Source organism: Triticum aestivum, chromosome 7D, assembly GCF_018294505.1.
Source record: "Triticum aestivum cultivar Chinese Spring chromosome 7D, IWGSC CS RefSeq v2.1, whole genome shotgun sequence".
Classification (NCBI taxonomy): Eukaryota; Viridiplantae; Streptophyta; class Magnoliopsida; order Poales; family Poaceae; genus Triticum; species Triticum aestivum.
The window spans coordinates 615,988,834-616,001,249 of record NC_057814.1 but is presented as its reverse complement, the minus strand read 5'-3'; the positions used below and the strand labels follow the sequence as shown (position 1 = coordinate 616,001,249).

The following is a 12,416-nucleotide window of genomic DNA, read 5'->3' as shown; positions in this document are numbered from 1 at the left end:
TTGTTTTTTTTTTTTTGGTCATTGTTTCTCTGCTTTTCCTTCTGTTATATGTTCTCTTTCTTTCACTTTTTTTCATTTTTACTTTTCTTTTTCGAAATTTGTGAGCTGTTTATAAAATCCTGAACTTTTTTCCTTAATCTGTGAAATTTTCAAACTTGTGAAAATTTTCTTAAATATGTGAATTTTTTTTTTCAAATTCCTGAATTTTTTTCACAAATGCAAATTTTCTCAAATCAGCAAACCTTTTTAAAATTTTATAAAAAAATAAAATCCTGCAATTTTTCTAAAAAGGTCATGAACATTTGTATTTCAAAATTGATGAACTTTTTCAAATATGCGAACACTTGGGCCAGCCCAACAGGCGCCCGATGGGAGCAATGCGGTCCCCTAGTTGGGCCAAGGGCTAAGCATTTTTTTCTGTTCTATTTTTTTATTTTTTTTGTTAGTTCATTTCTCTTATTTTTGAACTTTATTATTCATTTTGAAACCTGTTAAAAATTTAGAAAATCGTTTGGAATACCAAAACATCTTCTTGTTTTCAGTTATTGTTACAACTATAAAAACTGTTCAATAAAGTGCCTATTTTTGAATTTTTTTGTTCACAAAAATAAGAAATGTTTGTGTTTAAAAATTTGATAATTTTTTAAAAAAGTACGTGGTTTGCAATTTTTGTTCAATATCAATTGTTGGGAATTTGTTAACATTTTTGGAAAAAACTGTTCAAATTTTTTAAGTTTTCATACACAACTGAAAATTACAAACTTGTTTACAAATTTTGAGGAATGGTTATGATATAAGGAAATGTTCGTGTTGATTGATAATGATGGAAATTGCAAATAATATACGCATTTAAATAAGAAAAAACTACATGCTCATGGACGCACCTGTCTAGCGTAGTCTAGCACACTGCTCTAAACTGGTGTTTTTCTTGGATTACGGATAATTGACCTCAATTCTTGCAGTAGCCTGGCACACACATATGAGGCATCCATGGTAGGAAACTCCAGAAAACGTAAGAATTGTCGAAAACTCGAACAACTTGGAATGATTCCTTGAATTGGTCATAGAAATTGGTGGGAAATTTTGGGGTCATTTGACGGATGCTAGGTTTAAACGATTTCCGACACTATATGCAGGTTGTGACACGTCCGACCATTTATCGGTCTTTTTTGACGGAGAAAACTCTGGAAAATTGAAAGTTTATGCAAAACCAAAACAAATTGGCATGGTGCCATGAATTGGCCATAGAAGATCATGAACCAAATTTGGGGCCATTTCAAGGATGTCAAGAAACAATGTGTTGTCAGACAGAGTCTACTGGCCCTACCCAGACACCCTCCGTTGAACATTGTCTAGTTTTGGACATTATTAAAATGACCCAAACTTTTGCAAGCAGGTGGGCATGCCCATGGTAGGAATCAATGCCAGGTTTGGACGATTTCCAACACGACATGAAAGTTGTGACACGTCCGATCATTTAGCCGCCTTTTTTATCGAGAAAACTCCAGTAAATGGAAAATTTGTCGAAAACCAAAACCAATTGGCATGGTGCCTTAAATTGGTCATATAAGCTCATGGAACAATTGGGGTCATTAGGCGGATGCCAAAAAACATGCCCTCAAACGAACCCTTATGGCCTACCCAAATATCAGCCATTGAACATGGTCTATTTTTGGACATGCATGAAATAACCCAAACTTTTCCAGTAGGTTGGCATGACAATGGTAGACATCCATTCCGGGTTTGAACGAATTCTGACACTATATGCAGGTTGCGTCACGTCCGGGCATTTTCATCGTGAAAACTCCAGAAAATGCAACAATTGTCGAAAACTCAAATAACTTGGCATGGTGCCTTTAATTAGTCGTAGAAGCTGGTGAAAACTTTTTGGGTCCATTTGAAGGACATCGAGAAACAACGTGCTCTCAGAGGTAGCCTTTTCGCCAACCCAAACACTCTCCATTGATCATGGTCTATATTTGGACATCTTTCAAGTGACCCCAACTTTTGCAAGCAGGTGGGCATGGCCATGGTAAGCATCCATGGCAGGTTTGAATGACTTTCGACACACTATGCAAGTTGCGACACGCCCGATCATTTATCGGCCTTTTTTGACCAAGAAAACTCCTGAAAAATGCAAAATTTGTCAAAAAATCAAAACAACTTGGCATGGTGCCTTCAATTGGTCACATAAGCACATCAAATTTGGGGTCATTTGATGGATGCTGAAAAAAACCGTGCTATCAAACGGAGCCTTTTAGCACCCGAACACCCTCCGTTGAACATGGTCTATTTTTGGACATGCATGAAATGACCCCAAAATTTTCCAGTAGGTGGGCATGCACATCATAGGTATCCATGTGAGGTTTGAACGAATTTCGACAACGCATGCAAGTTGTGCAACGTCCGACGATTATCGGCCATTTTTCACCGAGAAAACTCCTGAAAATACAAGAATTGTTGAGAAGTCAAACAACTTGGTATGGTGCCTTGAATTGGTCATACAAGGCCATGGAAAAAATTAGTGCCATTTAAAGGATGCCGCGAAATAGCATGCTCTAAGATGGAGCATTATGGCCTACTCGAACACCCCCCATTGGACTTGCTAGTTTTTTTGGACATTCATGAAATGAGCTCAACTTTTGCCTTCAGGTGGGCATAACCATGGTATGCATTCATGCAATGTTTGAGGGAAAAGGTATTAAAATTCATAATTTAACATGTACTTAAAAATATATTTTTATATTTTTTCTTGTTTCCGCACGCCACAATGGACCGACCCAATCAGGCACTCTCCTATGAAAAAAGTATTAATTCATGATTTTTTTCCAAATTCATGAACTTTTTTTTCAAATCGTTGAACTTTTCAATTTCACGAACTTTTTTTTTTTCAAATCGATGAACTTTTTCAATTTTGTGAACTTTTTTCAACCTTGGAGCTAGAGGTGGGCATAAAAACTGACAAACCTAAGAGGCGAAGACCGAACCGATAGCAAACCCAAGAAAACCATTTTTTTTTGTTGCTATTGTAGTTATCTGCCACATGTAACAACCAACACGCATGCGGCAGGGACGTCAATTCCATTGGCCAAGCTGATCACTTGCATGCGAGGTATACACTTGTTTTGGCACTTTTGTTGCAGTCTGCATGTAAGTACCTCTAGGAAGCACTATGTGCCGTTCGTGGTTTTAGTCCCACTTCGGCAGTCTAGTTACACGGTTGCCAGTTTCTACAATTCAAAATGATATTAATGAATTAAAGAAAAGTTCACAGGTTTAAAAAAGTTCATTAATTTGAAAAAAGTACATGAATGTGACAACAAGTTTGCGAATTTGGAAAAAATTCATCGATTTGACTTTTTTGTGGATTTGATAAAAAAATTCACAGATTTGAAAAAGTTCATGAAATTAAAAAAAGTTCATCAATTTTAAAATTTTCATGAATTTGACAATTTGAAAAAAGTTTGTGAAAGTGAAAACATTTATTTATTTAGAAAAGTTCACTTATTCAAAAATAAGTCACGAATTTTGGAAAACTTTGACGAATTTAAGCAAATGAAAAAGAAAAGATAAAAGGAAAAAATTATGAAATAAAAAGCAAATAAACGGAAGAAAAAAAGGAAAAAAAATGGAATGAGAAGATGCACAACAAGAAGGATAAAAGAAGTAACTAAGTACAACAAGTGAGTTGTCCCAGTTGGTTACAACGGGTGGAAGTAAACGAAGAGGTATGTAGTTCAAATCCTACCTCATGCACCTATTGAAGGCTAGAAAATAAAGAAAAATATAAATGGGCCTCCAGGACGGAGGAGGGTGAGGGTCGGTTTGTGCGTCCTTCGTTTGTGTCCAACGACCAAATAGACCCTCGTAGTCAGGTTGATCGTGCTAAATAACCTCTCGGAGTTGGTTTAGCGATTGCTAAGGCGCGATGTCTTTGCACATCTGTAGTCGCATCATCAAAGTCAACCTCCACACAAAACAACAATTATCATCTCATCAAAAGACAGAACATCTTCGCCTCTATTAAATGGTTGAGGTTGCTTCATGAGAATTTGCAGTTATCCCTAGGCATCCACCATCGTCTATCGGCTGGGCATCACACAATCCATCAACGCGCACGCACACATTGAGGCGACACTCGACTCTGCAGTTTCCATGACTTGCCGGGGCTTCCTTGAGCATTCTGCAGTTTCCATGACTCGCCGGGGCTTCCTTGAGCATTCTCGCATGCCGCTAGCCGCCGCGCTTCGCCCAAAGAACAAAAACATCAGGTTGTATGCATCAGGCTATTGTAGTTTTGCACAGTGCTAACAAAAACATCCATATTCAGTGCTCAAGAAACTGAACTACAGCAGCTCATCCAGAATTTGGCAGGCATTACAGATGAACTCATCACAAGCATTTTAATATAAGAAATTAACCAACACATCCACTCATACAGAGAAACTCTAGTACTCCCAATTACCGACAAACCATCTAGACTAACATAACCAAAGTCAGCACAATCGGCCAATCTTCCAACACAAACATCTTGCTTAATACAGACATATCAAACTACATCTCCGCCATCCTGAACATCCGCCATCCAACTCCATGTATGGCCCAAAGCAAGACCAATGAGCAAGTAGCGAGTGACTTCAGATCTGCATACATGTATACGGTAAGAAATTTGAATAAACTGTAGTTGGTGCAACAGGAATCTTTACTACTCCCCATTTTCCTTTGGAAGGAGGCATGTGCTAAATTTCGACGTATATTATACACCTTAAGAATAGAGGCGCAGAAGCTGCTTATTCGTAAATGGTACTCATAAATAGAAGACTCAACACCTGCATACATCAAATTACTGCTTATGCAACATTCTTGTCTTGAACATCATCATTCAATTGAATGAATGATATGTTAGTGCTAAGTACGACTAAAGATGTGCCATATGAAGGTGCAAGCGTGAAAGCCATTTTCTATCGTAAGATATGGAGCGATAAGAATTAGATTCCAAAATCGTACTCCATCCGTTCCACAATGTAATGCGTATAGATTTTTTTTAAAGTCAAACTTTACAAACTTTGACTAAGTTTGTAGAGAAAACATATACATCTAAAATCCAAATACATATCATTATATACTACATCAAAATACATACTTTCATATTGTATATATTAGGTATTGTAGATATAAATAGTTCTATTTATAAACTTTTGGTCAGAATTTGTAAAGTTTGACTTGTAGAAAATTTGTATGCACTACATCATGAAAATGAAGGAGTATGTGATTTTCTTTATTTTCATTAACCTTCTCAATCACATACAATTATTAAACAAGCATGCAGAGACAAACCGTGGATTAGCGACATCTCCAAACTAGTTTGACAAGGTAATCAAGCCCAATAGAACGAATAATTAGCTTTCTACATAATCATGTGAGTAGAACAAGTACAGCGTGGACCCAATGGCAACATAAAATAAAATAATTAGGCTTACCAGTTGATCAAACAGTTGGTTCCGATAACACCGGTGGGAAGCTAAAGTAGGGATGAGCTCGTGCACTGTCAAAGAAATCCTTTGTACAGACCTTGATAATCTCATATGTTTTGACCTCCATTGAATAACAATCAAAATTCTCAAGCTCATGGCCAGCAGGAATGTCTTGGAAGAACAAGAATCCCTCGGCCGCACCCACTGTGGAAATGGAATAGCCATGACCCTGCCTAGGTAGCTGTACGATCTTCTCCAGCTTCCATTCATGAGTACTATCCTGCCCAGGCTGCAGAGAGGTATGATGGAGAGCAAAGGACCCGTGCTGAGGGACAAGAGAAAACATCTCAATGGCTCCTTCACTACCCACAACAACTGCATTCGGACGCCAATCATGACCAATGCTCAGGTCAGCATCTCTGAGCTCCATATGGTAGCCAGTGAGAAAATTGACAGTTGAAAACCTCAAAGTACGTGTGTCCAGCACCATCAAATGGTCAGTCCAGTCATAACGGTCTGTCCAGTAGAAGCAGCTGCCCACGCAGTCAAAACAGGACATGACGTGCCAAGAAGGGACGACAGGGGACTCAACCATACACCATTGCATAGTTGTGGACGGGAACACAAAGATGACGAGCTTTGTCTCGTATCTTGCCACACATATCACCTTGAAGGGCTCGTCGCCGGTTGCCGGAGCGAGCACGGGCTCGAATGCCCCAAGGCGGTCTTGCGGCAGGGCGGCGAGGTCCTCGGGTATTGTTGGAAGCAGCATGAATCCGCGGGACAGCGGATCGCAGACAGCGAGGTGGAAGTCAGCGGCGTTGCACATGTCCCGTTTGGTCCACGTGTGGTGGGGTCCCCTCCCAAGGACGTCGCTGATGTCCACGAGGATGCTTATGTCGGAGCCGTAGTGATAGCTCCAGCTCTTGATGAAGCGGGGGTGGAGGGAGATCCAGTCTAGGAGGACGCGGCCGCCACGGACGTCGCGGGGGCGCCAGCGGGGGCCTTTCCCGTCATCTTTCTTGTAGTAAGAGGATGAAGAAACAACGGCCGGGACGAAGGAGAAATCGGCAGCGCAGGGGGTGAGGGCGCCGGCGAGCGGGGCGGAGGGGTGCGGTGCCTCGGCAGGGTGGAATCCGGCGGCGTCCATGAAGCCAAGGAGGGGAGGCCGGTGTAGCGCGTGGAAGCGGCGGCGGAAGGCGCGACCTTTGATGACGCGGCAGAAGGTGGTGCAGGTGGCAGAGGCGCGGACGAGCGTGTCCGGGGCGGGCAGGCGGAGAAAGATCTCCTCCAAGAGGACGTCCGGGATGGGGATGGAGTCCATGGCAGCCGAAGTGGAGGAAGGGGATTGAGGGCTACGGTTGTACCGCTGGGGATGTTGGAGACTATTTGTTTTTGATGATGATGATGAGGGGATTCTTGAGACCTGTAGCGATCAGAGAGGGAAAAGTAAAATTGAAAATTGTAGTTTAAAAAACAAGGGGCTGAACCGGCAACGCCACCAAACCATTGACATTCTCTGTCGTGAAAGCGCGTCGTCCGGCCGGATCGTTTTTCCAGTATATATATAGGGAAACCTGGCGTTGTCATAGGGGTAAAGTTTCTTCCCTCTGTTCGTCCAGTTTCTTGCAATACTAGCGCCCGTTACAGATTCCATCTGAATTCTGTGTGTCCATACTTCTTTTGTATAGAGTAGGTAAATAAAAGTAAAAACTGACATCCTATATACCCAAGAAATTCATCCCCACTGCATGATTTATCTAAACATGCAGCCTATCCATCACAACACACCTGTCACGTCAACATTCTTTGATTGACATACATATGGGACCAACCACTACAACGCCCAGTAACAGGGGCGTAGTCAGAAAATTTAGCCATTGGGTTCACTCATTGACTAGTTGTGAAAACTTGGTACTGAACTAAGTCCAATTTTACGCCATATCACAACAAGATTATAACTATCATAGAAACCATGATGAATAGGAATATGATATCCCTTATAACAAATACTTGTTACATTAAAATTGAAGAGTGTGAGATATACCAATTGGATGAAATTATAAAATCAAATGGGTAATACTGAAATAACTTCTTGGCTTCAAATGCAGCTTCTCTTCTTCCTAGGAACATTAAATAAAACAACAAGTTAGTTCCTCGACAAAGTGTTTCGCTCCACTTTATATAAAAACCAACAAATAATAAGTTAGTTTGACAAGTTTTAAATAAAAGTATCATCATGCGAAAGAATCATGTGAAGTCACTCACATTTCGGGACATCCCTTTTTGATCTTTCATTCAAACATATCACCGTTACTAATGGTAGAAAACATGACTTTTTCCACACGAAAATTAGACAATTACTCATGAACTGATCACCCATTTTATGATACAACTTTTCATTGACAATATTCATAACTGGCAATACTAATACTAGCTTTAGAATTGATAGACCAAAGGAAAAGTAACATGCGTATTTGTCTGGATCATTAACGTAGCAAGATCAGCAATCTCATCTAAATTGGCAAACTTTTCATTTGCTCGCACATTATCAATGCAAGTATCTCCAGTGCCCTATGTGGATAAAAAAATTTAGATGGTGGCCTGTAAAATCCCCTTGTTAAAATATCAACTTGCTTCTTAGGATTTTGTGTGTACTCTTAAATTCTCTTCTGATGAGTCGCATCATAAGGCAATTCATCTAAATCAATCTCTCTCTGAATGGAAGACTTCAGGAGATTACTTTGCTGCGACAATTGATATATTTTACGTCTAACGAGTGACCTTGGCGAGCCCGCATCAAATACCGTTCCATAGCCTAGATCAATCAAGGTCCATAAGCAAAACAATTAGAAAACTAGGGCAAATTTTTTACCATACTGGACTAGATAGAACATGCACAAGAGGGGAAGATGTGCCGATGTGATCTTACTACCTCGAAATTGAACAGCAGTTATGTGCTTGCCGCTGTCAATCTGCAATTGAACGCTTGCCGCCGGCGTTCGGGCGAACATAAGGCAGGATGAGACAAGCAGAGGGAGGCAAGTTGGGGAAGCAAAAAGGCCAGCGGCTGCCATCATCATACAGGCTATAGATCGACAATAAACCAAATTATTGAGGTAATAGCACCGCACGTCCTAGAACTTGTCTAGGATGTGATGATTTGATCCTACAACTTGCAAAAGGCAACTATTTGATCCTAAAACTTGTCTTAGATGTGCAAGTTTAGTCCTGAGCCAATCACACGTAGTCAAGTGGTGCCAGTTGGACCGGGCCAGTCAACTGTTGAACATTTGCAGATACCCCCTACCGTTTTGTGAGTTTAACAAGCAGTGCCGATTGCCATTGCCAATTCATTCGTGTGCAGGTACTTGGTTTTGGGCCAGGCTTGCTTCCATCTCGGCTTAATGGAGGACGCAGTGGTGCTCCTCCAGACCGGACGCGTGTGCTGGTCAGAGGACAACTTCTAGCCGTCCAACTTGACAGCCAATGTGCCTGCCGCCAGTAGAAGGACGCCATGCAAGTTCAGCCAGGCGACCGGGATGCCGCCGGCAAGCGAGGCGGACTCGGTGTCATAGCTGCTGGCGCACGTGAAGCTCCTGCTCCGTCGGCCTCCCCGCTGAGGCCGTGGATCCTCCCGCACTCCTTCGCCACGGCCTGTCTGGTGGGCCGAGCCATGGGCCCATCACTACCGGATTCGCGGCCTATGCCGACGGCCCTGGGCCGTCGGCATAGGTCATTTCCCGTCGGCATAGATCTATGCCTACGGCTGCCGTCGGCATAGCCCCGTCGGCGTAGATCACGTCAGCGTAGTCTTGTCAGACCGTCGGCATAGGGGTCTATGCCGACGGCCGAGCGTCAGCCGTCGGCAGTGTTTTCGCCTAACGGCAACAGACGGCGCCGTCGACTATGCCGACGGCTTTGCCATAGTCATAGTTTTTTTCCCTGTTTTCTCTTTTTCAATTCATTTGACAGCATTTCAAAGCAGAATAATATGGGATTATGCAGAAATATAACAGTTCATCATCTAAACATACTCAAGTTCATCATCATCATTTAAACATAGTCAAGTTCATCATCTAAAGATCATCACCGGCGAAAGTTCATGAACATATAAGTAGTGCAAGACATGAAACATTCATGAACATAAAAGTATGGCACGACTGCCACATGCACGGCTATCATCATCGACATCGTACTCTCTAACTGGCTCGGGTTGGTAGCCCGAAGCCGTGTGTACGAGATCGAAGGAGTGATCAAGCCATCGAAACACGGATACCGGTCATGTGACTTCCCCTGGATGGCCACCACCGCTGTGTCGTCGATCTGAGACTGGGCGACCTCAGGAACAGGAACATCCGGATGCAACTTCTGATAGTTCTGAGTGTAAGACTCCAGGTGCTCCTCGGTCTTGCCGTAGTACTGGCTCTCGCCATCCTCGCGATCACTCCGCTCGCAGGCCAGCTTTCACGACTCAATGTCTGAGAGCGGCCTCTTCAACTTGTCCTCCTGCAACGTCAAACAGAAGTTAGCCATACATAAGAACATGACGGTAAAGAAGAGCAAAAATACATCATGCATATAGATATACCTTCATGGCCTTGAAGCTGATGCTGAAGCTCAAGCCGGACCGGTCGGCGTCGTTCACGGAGCGGCTGGAGCTCGTCGACGAGCACCGCGACCAGGTCCGCATGTCGGCCCTGTTCCTCTACCGAATGCTGCAAAAGGGCTATTCCCACATCATGTCCGTCGTGCTGGACGAGGAGGCCGCCGCATGGCAGAGGGCCAGAAAGATGCCGCCGCCACTGCATTGGCTGCCACCGTGGCCGCCGAAGCGTCAGCGACCAAGCAAGAAGAAGAAGAAGCCGCAGCGTCCGCGACCACGCAAGAAGAACAAGAAGCAGCAGTCGTGCCAGAGATTCCCAAGACAGAGCGGAACGCTGCTGTCCTGCGGCCGGTTCAACCGGCCGCCCATGGCGGTGAAGTGCGAAGCGATGAGCTGCTAATCAACCATCAACCATCCGGCGATGTCGCGACGGCAGCAGCACCAGCAAGTAGCGGTAAACAAAGGATATTCGGAGATGTCTGTTGGTGCTAAACCCTAGACCCTAGCTCTACCCCCCTCTCTCTCTCTGCACCTCGCTCACTCTCTGCGCTCGAACAACAGAAGAAGAAGGAAGAAGAACACCAGGGGAGACAGTGGACACAGGAATTTTCCGGCGCACGAACGCCACCTTCCTTTCCCTCGAGCACGAACTCGACTTATCATTCTGTTACAACGCCACCGCGCGGCTTTATACCCGAGCCAGCGCACCGGGCACGCACCCACACCTCCATTCGCCCCCTGATCGTGCCCGCGCTCTCCTCGCTCTGACCACGCCCGCGCCGCGCCCGGACTCGCACATCTCGCGGTGAGCTCCAACGGATCGCGCCCGATCGGGCCGCACAACTCGCCAACAGAACACCCCCACACACACCTACGGTGTACAAGCCCACGGACACGCACGCACACACTCGACCCGCCGCGGACCCGACGCGCGCCCATACACGCGCCCGACGTGCCTGGCTCATCGCCACGGCTTATTCAGGCCAACACTCACCCCCCTAAGCCATGGCTAGGGGGAGCCCGTCGTCCTTGACGACGCCGTCCGCCAGTAGCGCGCGCTCCGCCACCGGTTCCTTCCGCAGTAGCGGGCACTCCCGCTTGAAGTGGCCACGCTCGCCGCACTTGTAGCAGTGGCCGAGCCGGTTGCCTCGGTTGCCCGACGCCACGCTCTGCACGTCATCGTCGTCTCGTGCACCTCCCTGCTGCCGCTCCCGCGCTCACCAATGCGCCGCCATGAACATCAGCACGCCGTCTGCTTGTCGAAGGCCTTCAGCCGCCCGAGCGCTTCCTCGAACGGCATCGTCGTGACGTCGCGGAACTGCTCGATCCCGGCCACCGCCACGGAGTCGAGCAGCTTCTTCACGAGCGCGGCGTCCTCCAGTGTCGCCAAGCCCCGCGAAGCGCGCCACCATGCCGCCGAGCTTGCCGGCGAATCCATCCAACGTGTTGCCATCCGCCATGTGCAGGAGCTCAAACTCGCCGCGGAGTGTGCCCAGCGCGCCGCCTACACGCGATCCGCGCCGACGAACCTGGCCTTGAGGCTCGGCCAGACCTCCGCCGCCGTCTTCTTGGACGCCACCTGTAACAGCAGGTCCTCCACGAGCGCCCCGAGCAGGTAAGCCCGTGCCGGCTTGTCCTTCTTCGCGATCACCGCCGCCGCGTCCTCCGGCACCACCACCGCCTCCCACAGCCCCCCTGCGTCAAGGTTGGCCTCGACCTTCATCGTCCACGCGGTGTAGTTCTCACCGGTGAGCAGCAGGGTTGGCTGCGGTAGCGATCCGCCCGATCCGCCGGCGTACGGGACGAGGGAAATCGTCGGCAAGCTCCGACCTCCACGTGGCTCTGATACCAAATGTTGGTGCTAAACCCTAAACCCTAGCTCTACCCCTCTCTCTCTCTGCACCTCGCTCACTCTCTGCGCTCGAACAACAGAAGAAGGAGGAAGAAGAAGACTAGGGGAGACAGTGGACACATGAATTTTCCGGCGCACGAACGCCTCCTTCCTTTCCCTCGAGCACGAACTCGACTTATCATTCTGTTACAACGCCACCGTGCGGCTTTATACCCCGAGCCAGCGCACCGGGCACACACCCACGCCTCCACTCGCCCCCGATCGTGCCCGCACTCTCCTCGCTCTGACCACGCCCGCGCCGCGCCCGGAATCGCCCGTCTCGCGGTGAGCTTCAACGGATCGTGCCCGATCAGACCGCACAGCTTGCCAACAGAACAAACACACACACACCTACGGTGTACAAGTCCACGGACACGCCCGTGCACTCCACATGCACGCACACACTCGACCCGCCGCGGACCTGACGCGCGCCCATACACGCGCC

The 12,416-nt window shown here is 46.3% G+C and overlaps 1 protein-coding gene across 1 annotated transcript; it reads right to left on the bottom strand.

The window, feature by feature from the left end:
• Positions 1–5,487: 5,487 nt before the first annotated feature.
• Positions 5,488–6,798, bottom strand: LOC123165790 (uncharacterized). Its single transcript, XM_044583523.1, has one exon. It carries the CDS (start codon positions 6,796–6,798, stop codon positions 5,488–5,490), a length of 1,311 nt encoding a protein of 436 aa, XP_044439458.1.
• Positions 6,799–12,416: the final 5,618 nt, after the last annotated feature.

Coding starts and splice junctions, on each gene's coding strand:
- LOC123165790 (XM_044583523.1), bottom strand. CDS start 6,798: ATGGACTCCATCCCCATCCCGGACGTCCTCTTGGAGGAGATCTTTCTC.